Source organism: Oryzias melastigma, linkage group LG2, assembly GCF_002922805.2.
Source record: "Oryzias melastigma strain HK-1 linkage group LG2, ASM292280v2, whole genome shotgun sequence".
Lineage (NCBI taxonomy): Eukaryota > Metazoa > Chordata > Actinopteri > Beloniformes > Adrianichthyidae > Oryzias > Oryzias melastigma.
Genome location: NC_050513.1, coordinates 13,989,246 through 13,999,858, shown reverse-complemented (window position 1 = coordinate 13,999,858; position 10,613 = coordinate 13,989,246). Strand labels below are relative to the sequence as shown.

Genomic DNA, 10,613 nt, shown 5'->3' with positions numbered 1-10,613 from the left:
TCCACTGATCCAAAATATTCTAGTATTTGTTGATCATGATGGGATTAAATAATTCTGCTTCAGCTTTTTAAAATTTGACGGTGTTTTGATTTTTCATTTTTTTCTTAAAAATGTTGTTTATGTTTTAAGAAAACAAAGTGATGAGATGGAGATCATGTGGAGATCATAAAAGCAAATGGTTGATCTTTATCAAATGAAATGAGAGGCAGTCATATATGGAAGAACATCTAATCAGCTCTGACCTTGTCCTGTGTAACAAGGAGTCAGAGGCATTTGGATCCATATGCAGCGTTTTATTAAAGAGTTGAGGGGCAGAAGCTGGTCAGGCAGGCAGAGGTCAGGCACGGCGTGGAGATTTCAGAGGTGAGGCAGACGGAGGTCAGAGACAGGCGAAGGTCAGGCACGGCTTGGCTTTATCAGAGACAGGCAAAGGTCAGGCACGGCTTGGCTTTGTCAGAGGAGAGGCAGACGGAGGTCAGAGACAGGCGAAGGTCAGGCACGGCTTGGCTTTGTCAGAGGAGAGGCAGACGGAGGTCAAGGGCAGGCAGGAGTCGAGGCAGGCGGCTGACAGGAGAGAGTGGAGTTCAGAATAAGTCGGCAACAGTAAAGGCAGGATTCAGAGATTCAAGATAGCAGGGAGGACAATACTTCGCAGTGAGTTTGGCTTGGTGCTCTGGTTTTAAGCTGTTGAGGTTGATTACAGATGAGAAGCAGCTGAGGAGCTTCTGGGAGGAGCTGCAGGGGCTGATGGGAAATGCAGTGAGAAGAGAACAGGAAGTTGCTAATACTCAGGAGACTGTGTGCGGAGGGAGCCAGAGGGGGAGACAGAGGGCAACCTTCTGACATCCTGCTTCTCTTGTGCTGATGTTGCTTTAGTATATTTTGATTTAAACTAATTTCATAGATTTTCTTCAGAGTGACTCTACTGGATTCTGGACATGAAGGAATGTTCTCCAATTTAGCCTGATGAAGGAATCTTTTGGATTTACACAGTTCAGGAGGATTTTTCATTATTTGTGGATCAGATTCAAACTTTTCCTGCTGTCCTTCATTTGATCAGAGATGACTGTTTTCTTTATGAAAGCAAACTTTGACAGCGGAAAAAAGATCAAATGTCAGAATGGAATTAAAACCATTTTTTCTGCTGCATAAAATCAAAGGTTTGTTGGTGCTGTTGACAATTGAATATGAAGGTCCAAAGAAGGAATGTTTCAGTGGAATCTGACTCTTATATGTAGATGGATGATGATGAGTGTTTCCTCTGCAGATGATGGTAGAGGGTGTGTGTGAGCTGATCCAGTGGATCCAGTGAATCCAGTGAATCCAGCAGCATGGATCAGTGTGAGGACACACAGGAGGAAGCCCCTCCCCCTGAAAGCACTCTGTGTGGGAAAGATGAGAGCCAGAGCAAAGCTCAGAGGTAAGATAAACGTCTCTAACTGTCCATGACTCTTCTCCATGTCAGAGCTCAGCACTCACATCAACAACCTTCATTCTTCACAGGAACCAACCTGGACCTGGATCTGAACCCAGCTGGGTGTCCTTCAGGAGTGATGTGTCAAGAGATTTACCATTTAACTTCAAAGTCATCAGTTCAGGAGTGAAACAGTAAGTGTTTGTCAGATCAGGATTGATTGGTCTGTTTGTTTGTTTTTTTACAAACAAAACAGGAAAAAACGTTTATTTTCTGTTTTCTGTATGTATTGTTGCTGAAAATGTTTGAGATTGGTTTCAGAGTAGTTGTGATAATTACATTTCCTCCATCTCTCCTCCAGTCAAACAAAATGGTTTTGTGTCTGAATGACTGCAGCAATAAACTGTATTTTTGACTCTCTGTGACCCAGTTTGACCACTTGCTGCCCTGACACTGTGGCTGTGTTTGTCTCCTGTGAGAGGGGTTTATAGTAGAAGCTATTTTTTTCTGTTTGATCAATCCAAAAAATCATCTGAGCCTTGAGTTTTGTGATCTGTTTCATCCCTATTTTCTGTCAGCTGGGATCAGTATGGCCATTGTACTCTAACTTCTGGCATCAACAAGGCATTTCTGCTCACAGAACTGCCACTCACAGGTTATTTTCTCCTTTTTTCTGACTATTCTTTCCAAACTCTAGATGGTTGTTTGTGAAAATCCCACTAGATCTGCATTTTCTGAAATTGCTTGCCTAGCAACAACCATACCATATTCAAAGTCACTTAAATCATTTTTCTTCCCCATGCTGATGCTAGGTGTGAACTGCAGTAGATCATCTCTACTATGTCCACATGCTTTTAATTGCTGACACATGATTGATTAGAAATTTGCGTGACCAAGCAGCTGTACAAGTGTGCCTTAAAAAGTGGCCAGTGAGTGTATATTTATGTGTTATCTCTATAACTATTGTAACTAATGTTGTTGTGTGTCAAACCTTAAGAGTGTACACAAAGTTTTAATGAACATTAAAATAATTCAGGAATTACACACAGATCAGACGTGTAGAGGAGTCTTGCTAATAGTCCTGCTTCTGGACGATGGACAGGCTTCTTTCTTACAGACCTGGATAAACAACTTCATGATAAGAGTTTCACTTCCTTCAAGGTTAAGCAGCTGTTTGGTTTAGTGAACAGTTTCTGCCTAGGTGCTGCCCATGAAGTCCTTCAGAAGACCAAATGAGATAAAACAAAATGTGTCCATGCACTTGATGGGTTCAACCGTAGGTCACCAGTTACAATGACTGAAACATAAGTTTAAGAGAAGTACATAAAGTATATGATAAATCTAATATAAAATTCATTTAGATGGTTCAGACGTTACAGGGTAACCAAACAGGGCAGTTGGAGGCTGAGTCCCTTCTCAGCCCAGATTTGACAAAATTGCCAAAAATCAGGCGGGGCTAGTGGAGGCAGACTGAGCAGCGGAGGTGTGGCTTAGATCTATGATTGACCGTTGGATAATGAAGCATATACCGGGTCTTAAATATGTAGAGTAGGTTGTCTTTGTTATGTTCAATTAAAAAAAAAAAAAAAAGGAGAGCGGTACTGGGTAATGCGATGCAAGTTTCTCCACAGAACTTGCATGAACAGAACTTCAATGCAAAACTAACAAAATATGTAGTCTTTTTTTTCATGATGTTACATTTTTACAAGTTGTTGCTTATCCAACTTTTTTTGTATGTGTGTTAGACTGTTATTATTATTCTAATTGGTTCTTTGTACAGCACTTTGAGGTGTTTTTAAGAGGAATGGGCTTTGTTACTTCACTTTGTCAAGTTTATCAGCCAGTCATGCCATTGAACTTCATCACTCCCCCTCCTTTCTGAGTTTAGTCATTTTATAATAAATGAATGAGGACTCAAATTTTTGTATGACAACCTACCCATGACTTGGTGAACTGACCTGACTAAAATTGATTTACTTATAGTCCTACCAGCACTGACAAAATGGATTGGATCTGATTGTTGATGATTCTCCACAGAGTGGACCAGCAGAGCTCAGAGACTCCCAGTGGTCAGTCTGTCCATCAGCATCAAACACAGCTGGACGCCATATTTCTGGTCTGTACATGAACAACAACTACTTTTCCATCATTCTGTTCACAGTCATCTCCATGCTGCACTTTGTAGACCAGTGGATTGTCAGTGTGTCCAACATGGAGCTGATGTTTGGCTCCATGACTTCACTCTGATTGGCTCATTCATCTAGAATTCTGTTGCAGCTGCTGGAGGACAACATTGTTACTTTTGTGAAGAAGGAGCTGAAGAAGATCCAGAAGATTCTGAGTGAGAGTGAGGATGAGGAGGAGCTGGAGGATGAAGATGAAGATCAGAGGAGCAGCAAAGAGTCACTGATGAAGATCACAGAAAACTTCCTGAGGAGAATGAAGCAGGAGGAGCTGGCTGATCGACTGCAGAACAGTAAGAGGATTTCTCTGAAGGTCTCACCTGCTGGATAAATAAAGATTTACTGATCTCTAAACACATGAAAAAACATGGATTTGAACAATCATCATTTATCTTGTAAATTGTCTTTATTCAGGATCTTCTACTGCAGTTTGTCAACATAAAGTTAAATCTGGGTTGAAGAAGAAGTTCCAAAGTATGTTTGAGGGAATCGCTAAAGCAGGAAACCCAACCCTTCTGAATGAGATCTACACAGAGCTCTACATCACAGAGGGAGGAACTGGAGAGCTGAATGAAGAACATGAGGTCAGGCAGATTGAAGCAGCATCCAGGAAAGCAGACAGAACAGAAACATACATCAGACAAGAAGAGCTCTTTCAACTCCCAGCTGGAAGACAAGAACCAATCAGAACCGTGATGACAAAGGGAGTGGCTGGCATCGGGAAAACAGTCTTAACACAGAAGTTCACTCTGGACTGGGCTGAAGGCAAAGCCAACCAGAACATCCACTTCATATTTCCATTCACTTTCAGAGAGCTGAATGTGCTGAAAGAGGAGAAGTTCAGCTTGGTGGAACTTGTTCATCACTTCTTCCCTGAAACCAAAGAAGCAGGAATCTGCAGCTTTGAATACTTCCAGATCATCTTCATCTTTGATGGTCTGGATGAGTGTCGACTTCCTCTGGACTTCCACAAGACTTGGATCCTAAATGACCCTAGAAAGTCCACCTCAGTGGGTGATCTGCTGACAAACCTCATCAGGGGGAACCTGCTTCCCTCTGCTCGCCTCTGGATAACCACACGACCTGCAGCAGCCAATCAGATCCCTGCTGAGTGTGTTGACGTGGTGACAGAGGTCAGAGGGTTCAATGACCCTCAGAAGGAGGAGTACTTCAAGAAGAGATTCAGACATAAAGAACTGGCCAGCAGGATCATTTCTCACATCAATAAATCCCGAAGCCTCCACATCATGTGCCACATCCCAGTCTTCTGCTGGATCACTGCTACAGTTCTGGAGGATCTGCTGAAGAGCAGAGAGGGAGGAGAGCTGCCCAAGAGCCTGACTGAGATGTACATCTACTTCCTGGTGGTTCAGGCCAAAGTCAAGAAGGTCAAGTATGATGGAGGAGCTGAGACAGATCCTCACTGGAGTCCAGAGAGCAGGAAGATGATGGAGTCTCTGGGAAAACTGGCTTTTGAGCAACTGCAGAAAGGAAACCTGATCTTCTATGAATCCGACCTGACAGAGTGTGGCATCAATATCAGAGCAGCCTCAGTGTACTCGGGAGTGTTCACACAGATCTTTAGAGAGGAGAGAGGACTGTACCAGGACAAGGTGTTCTGCTTCATCCATCTGAGTGTTCAGGAGTTTCTGGCTGCTCTTCATGTCCACCTGACCTTCATCACCTCTGGAGTCAACCTCATGGAGCGAGAACAATCACAGATCTCTCAACTTAAACTGAGCAGTCCAGTCCAGTTCTACCAGAGTGCTGTGAACAAGGCCTTACAGAGTCCAAATGGACACCTGGACTTGTTCCTCCGTTTCCTTTTGGGTCTTTCAGTGCAGACCAACCAGAGTCTCCTACTAGGTCTGCTGACACAGACAGGAAGTAGCTCACAGACCAATCAGGAAACAGTCCAGTACATCAAGAAGATCAGTGAGGATCTGTCTGCAGAGAAAAGCATCAACCTGTTCTACTGTCTGAATGAACTGAATGATGGTTCTCTAGTGGAGGAGATCCAACAGTCCCTGAGTTCAGGGCGTCTCTCCACAGATGAACTGTCTCCTGCTCAGTGGTCAGCTCTGGTCTTCATCTTACTGTCATCAGAAGAAAATCTGGAAGTGTTTGACCTGAAGAAATACTCTGCTTCAGAGGAGGCTCTTCTGAGGCTGCTGCCAGTGATCAAAGCCTCCAACAAAGCTCTGTAAGAATTCTCATGAAAATCACTTTCATTGGACAAATTTATTTGAGGGAAGAAACATAACATTCAATAATTGCTGTCCTGTTTTGTTTTGTTCAGACTGGGTGGCTGTAATCTGTCAGAGAGAAGTTTTACAGCTCTGTCTTCAGTTCTCAGCTCTCAGTCCTCCAGTCTCAGAGATCTGGACCTGAGTAACAACAACCTGGGGGATTCAGGAGTGAAGCTTCTGTCTGCTGGACTGGAGAGTCCACAATGTAAACTGGAGACTCTCAGGTTAGTTTTGGTTCCAGATTTTGTATCATTTTTCTGGATTTTAGATAGACTTCGGTGAAGACAACACCAGATAAACAATTAAACAAAAATAAACTCCGATACTTGTACTATTTATGGAAGACATTCATACATTTGAGAAGATATCAAGACTCCCACTTCGTTTGATGATCACAGTGGTCATTCTGAGTTTATACTTCCACCAGTGTAAAAAGAGCAAAGTCCATCCAGGTGTACATTGGTAGGATAGATGTATGTTTATTATTTCAATTAATCATTAATCTAAACAAACTTTAAATACATGCAGCTCATTTCTCACTCATAGCAGCTGCAATTTACAAATAAATGCCAAAAGTTCCAAGAAAGCAGCCAAGGTTCGGAGTCTTCTTTTTCTGAAGTTTCTGAATAAATTAAAAAGGGAGGGAAGGCTGAAACTAAAGTAAAAATAGAGAATGTGGATCCACATAGAGAACCAGGTGGTTCACTTACTGCAGAGTGAAATTTCCAAATATGATATTTATACAAACTTTGTCATGAAGTTCAAACCTTGATCACATGAAAACACAAAGACAATGAATGAAGTCTAGATGTTGTGAACCACAGCCTAGCTTCAGCTTCACTGCAGTTCTCTCACACTTTCTTCCATGTGTGTTTTGTTGTGTTGTGTGTCTGCAGCCTTTCAGGTTGTCTGATCACAGAGGAAGGCTGTGCTTCTCTGGCTTCAGGTCTGAAGTCCAACCCCTCCCATCTGAGAGAGCTGGACCTGAGCTACAATCATCCAGGAGAGGCTGGAATTAAGCTGCTTTCTGCTGCACTGGAGGATCCCGACTGCAGACTGGACACTCTCAGGTATGGAGAGATCTGCTTCTGACACTCATGTGACTGAGGAGGAAAAGCTGCAGATCTGCTCTCTGTCCTTTGCTGAATTACTACATATTGTCCTGTTGATTCAGTGTTAGCAGCATTCATTTTCCTTTCAAAAGCTCAGTTATGTATTTCACATCAAACTGTCTTTTTTTCAATTCATTGGAAAGGATCAAAATATGCTAATTCCATCTCCGAAAAAAGAGCAGAAATGTTCAGAAGCTGACAGTCTGCTCTCATGTGGTGAATTATTGTAGTCAGCAGATCCAAAACTATAGACAGTTCTCTTTCTCTCTCTCTTCTTCAGACAGTTAATCCCCCTCTACAGAGATGTCAGCCACACAGGCTCAGTTTTTGTATTTCCAATTTACTATACAATATAAAAAAAGATCTTTCAATTCATTGTTTTAAATGATTAATTATAAAATAACTCAAATTCCATAGCATTTTGAATTGACATTTTGTTTAGGGTCAAAAGAGAGCCCTAAGGTGGACGCCTCCAGGAAAGAGAAAACCTGGGAGACCCAGAACAACATGGCGCCGCACAATAACATCAGAACTTGCGGAAAATCAGCTCACCCTAGGAGAAGCACAACACAGGGCTAGGGATAAGCTGTGGTGGAAGCAGTTTGTGGCGACCTTATGTCCCACTGGGGACGAAGAGAAATAATAATTAGGGTCAAAATTCAAAACAAACAACAAAACAGCGCCCCTTGATGTAATGCATTTCCATTTACAGAGTACAATGCTTTTTCCAACCCAAAATTCAAACTAGAATGCAATCTGTCAGACTCTCATCAAGGTGGGGGCCTTGTGCCTTAATATACCAAGTTCTGCCTCCAGTCCCTTTCAGTCAACCAACTAAATATCTCATAGATATTCAATAATGAGTCTAAATAACCAATGGCATCAGTTGGCAACGGAGTTTAGAGAAGAGAATCCGCTATCAGCTAACAAATTAGCATCTATGTTTACAACTATGGTGGAACCATGTTTTTTTGTCTATGTTTTATAAATATGTACACATGTACATGTTCATCTATTCAGATCTAGACAGATAAAAGGTACTTTTCTATATAATTATGTTTCTAAACTAAACTTTAAAATGTGATTATAAAAAAGATAGAAAAATAAACAAAATGATTCTTCTTCATTCATGTGATCCTTATATAAATATTTTCTACATTTACAACCATCAGAGGACTGTTGGACTCCTGGACAAACCATGCTTCTCAGGGATTTTTTTCTGCTCTGCAACTTGGGGATGGTATTTATCTATTCTGGATCCTCCCTGGCTGTGTGGACTCTGTGGGATGGGGGTTGGTGGGTTGCACGGCACCTCTGCTGCGCCGCGCAGCTTAACCCGGTGTTTTGTGCTCAGGTAGGGGTTGGGAGACGGGCTTCCAATGGTACCATGCTGGAGCATAATCGCTCTCCCTCTTTACACCTAACACTTCACCAATGGGATGGAGGGACACACATTCGATCTGCAGAATATGATAGAGGAGGTGGATGTTGCGCGTTGATCTCAGCGAGATCACATTGGACCAGAGCCAGGAAAAATGTGAGTGAGATGATAGATTATGGATCAGTTGGAGCTTCAGGAGACGTGTTGTGGAGCCAGGAGAGAGCATCTGCCTTGCTGTTCTTGGAACCTGGGCGGTAGGTAAGCAATGCCCCAAAACCGGTGCTGGAAGCGTCAACATCTACGATAAACTGAGCCGTGGGATCTGGGTGGACTTCCAACTCAATTGCTGCTGACCGCCATTGAACAGTGATGTTAGTGGTGCCCCGACGGTGCTAAAGCCCCAAATAAACCGGCTGCAGAAGTTGGCAAAACGCATTAACCAACCAGATTGACAGCTTGATGAGTAATTCCATGCCTAGACCTTTGTCACAACATGCCAGCTCCCTCTGCATGTCGCCTGAGAGTCCATGGCGGAAGCACATTTCGATGGTGTCTGGGGTGCAGTCTGACTGAGCCACCAGAGTACGGAACTTCAAGGAATATGATGCACCTTTGTCCCTTCCTTTACTTAGCTCTATCAGGAGATCTCCGGGATCCTTGCCTTCAGCGGAATGGTGGAAGACATCACGGATCTACTGGGTGAATGCTGTCTCTCCAGCCAGACTCAGCCTTGGGCTTGGTCGCGTATTCCCTGGGCCAGCACTGCCTCCAGCCAACATCGCCGACAACCACTCAAGTGCATCGCCGATGAGAAGTTAGCACAGAAATGACACCATAGTCTCCTCTGTGGGGTAAAGGTGGGGCTGCTGCTGCAGAAACAGCTCATACTGCGTTAAAAAGCCATGACAGAGCTCAGGCTCCCCATTAAACTTATCAGTCAGCAGGACCAGGAGGCGCCATCCCTGCAGGAAGATGTGGAACTGCAGCAGACTGGCACGGCTCTGGACGAGTTGCACTTGGCATTGGGCTGGCTTAGAGGTGAGCCATGAAGGTGTCGGTTGCTGCAGTTAGCTGGTGAAGTTGGCGTCCATGCTTGAGGAGTAGCGTGGTGGTCCCTCGGTGTTGAAAAGGCTGGATACCTCCACTGCTGGATCCCCATCTGGCAAAGTCTTCGGCAATAATGACTTCTGGGACTTGCTGCAATGGGACTTGTAGTGTGAGGAGAACCAGGAAGTTACAAGTACTCTTGAGAACATGTGCACAGGTGGCCAAAGGGGAGACAGAGGGCAACCTCCTGACACGTGGTCGAGCAGAATTAGTGCAAAGTCCAGTATCTGGTACAAGCACCATGAACGCGAGACAGAAACACTTGATTGGATAGAATCTCCACCAATCAGCATGAACTCTTTTGTCTGTGATTGGCTGTTTGGTGGCACAAATATCAGGCTGGACTCATCAACCCAAAAACAACAATAGAGAGAAAGCGAGATTTTTAGACAATGCATCAGATAACCAGTTGTAACACAAAATGCAAAATAAATTTTGAAAGCAAAGATGTATTTGTTTTTTTAAAGAACATTTTGTTTTCAGTTTAGGACATTTTGACTGTGACATTTGTTCTCAATATAGTGGCACAAGATGACTTCATGGGATCACCCTGATGAGAGTCTAAAGATTGCATACTAGTTAGAGTTTTGGGTTGAAAACAAAGTGCCACCCTGTAAATCAAAATGCTTTAAATTGGGGGGAGCACTGTTTTGCAGTTTCTTTTGAATTTTGACAATGACCAATTACAATGCAATATAATTTAATTCACCTTGAAATTAATTTAAAGTAAACAATGATTTGAAATGTCATTTTTTGTTATATTTATTAAATTGCAAAATGCAATTTTCAAATACATGACCAAATTCAATCTAGATTGAGAAATGACTTTTTATTTTAATTTTGGTATTAAAGTCCCATAACAATGGATGTGATCGATTTCATGTTTTCTTTTTCTCAATAGTTTCTTTTTTAAAGTGTAATACTGATTTTTTTTTTTATTATTATTAAATTCCAAAATGCATTTTTTTTTAATTCTTTGATCAAATTGTAAACTGAATTGTCAATTGAAAATTTCAAAATACTTTCAATCATGGGAGAGAGAGAAAAAAAAAACACTTGTTAAGCTTGGTATACATCCAGCAGTGTGGTTTTTGTGCTGTCTCAGCACAATTAAAGCTGCAGTTTCCCTCTGTGGTGACATGGTTTCTTCGTCCTGCTGGTGCTTTA

At 42.5% G+C, this 10,613-nt stretch overlaps 1 protein-coding gene, 1 long non-coding RNA gene and 1 pseudogene across 4 annotated transcripts in view; all 3 read left to right on the top strand.

Annotated features, from left to right (window-relative positions):
• The window catches only part of LOC112145059, a 188,019-nt pseudogene that overhangs the window by 154,293 nt on the left and 23,113 nt on the right, over nucleotides 1–10,613 (top strand).
• The window catches only part of LOC112145039 (NLR family CARD domain-containing protein 3-like), a 78,484-nt gene that overhangs the window by 64,791 nt on the left and 3,080 nt on the right, over nucleotides 1–10,613 (top strand). The window contains exons 2-5 of one of the 3 annotated variants that reach the window (XR_004948858.1): nucleotides 4,012–5,800; nucleotides 5,897–6,070; nucleotides 6,743–6,916; nucleotides 8,972–9,377. The exons of 1 other annotated variant lie outside the window; for it this stretch is intronic. Coding sequence is in view for 1 of the 2 variants with exons in the window: in XM_036214657.1 (XP_036070550.1) it covers nucleotides 4,012–5,800; nucleotides 5,897–6,070; nucleotides 6,743–6,916 (2,137 nt within the window). In the remaining variant the exon portion in view is untranslated. The remainder of the gene's footprint in view (nucleotides 1–4,011; nucleotides 5,801–5,896; nucleotides 6,071–6,742; nucleotides 6,917–8,971; nucleotides 9,378–10,613) is intronic. One more of the 3 variants, XM_036214657.1, reaches the window with a different exon arrangement.
• Nucleotides 1,346–3,510, top strand: LOC112145061. The gene is made up of 3 exons (XR_002919014.2): nucleotides 1,346–1,420; nucleotides 1,504–1,608; nucleotides 3,452–3,510. It is a non-coding gene; the product is annotated as an uncharacterized LOC112145061 (long non-coding RNA).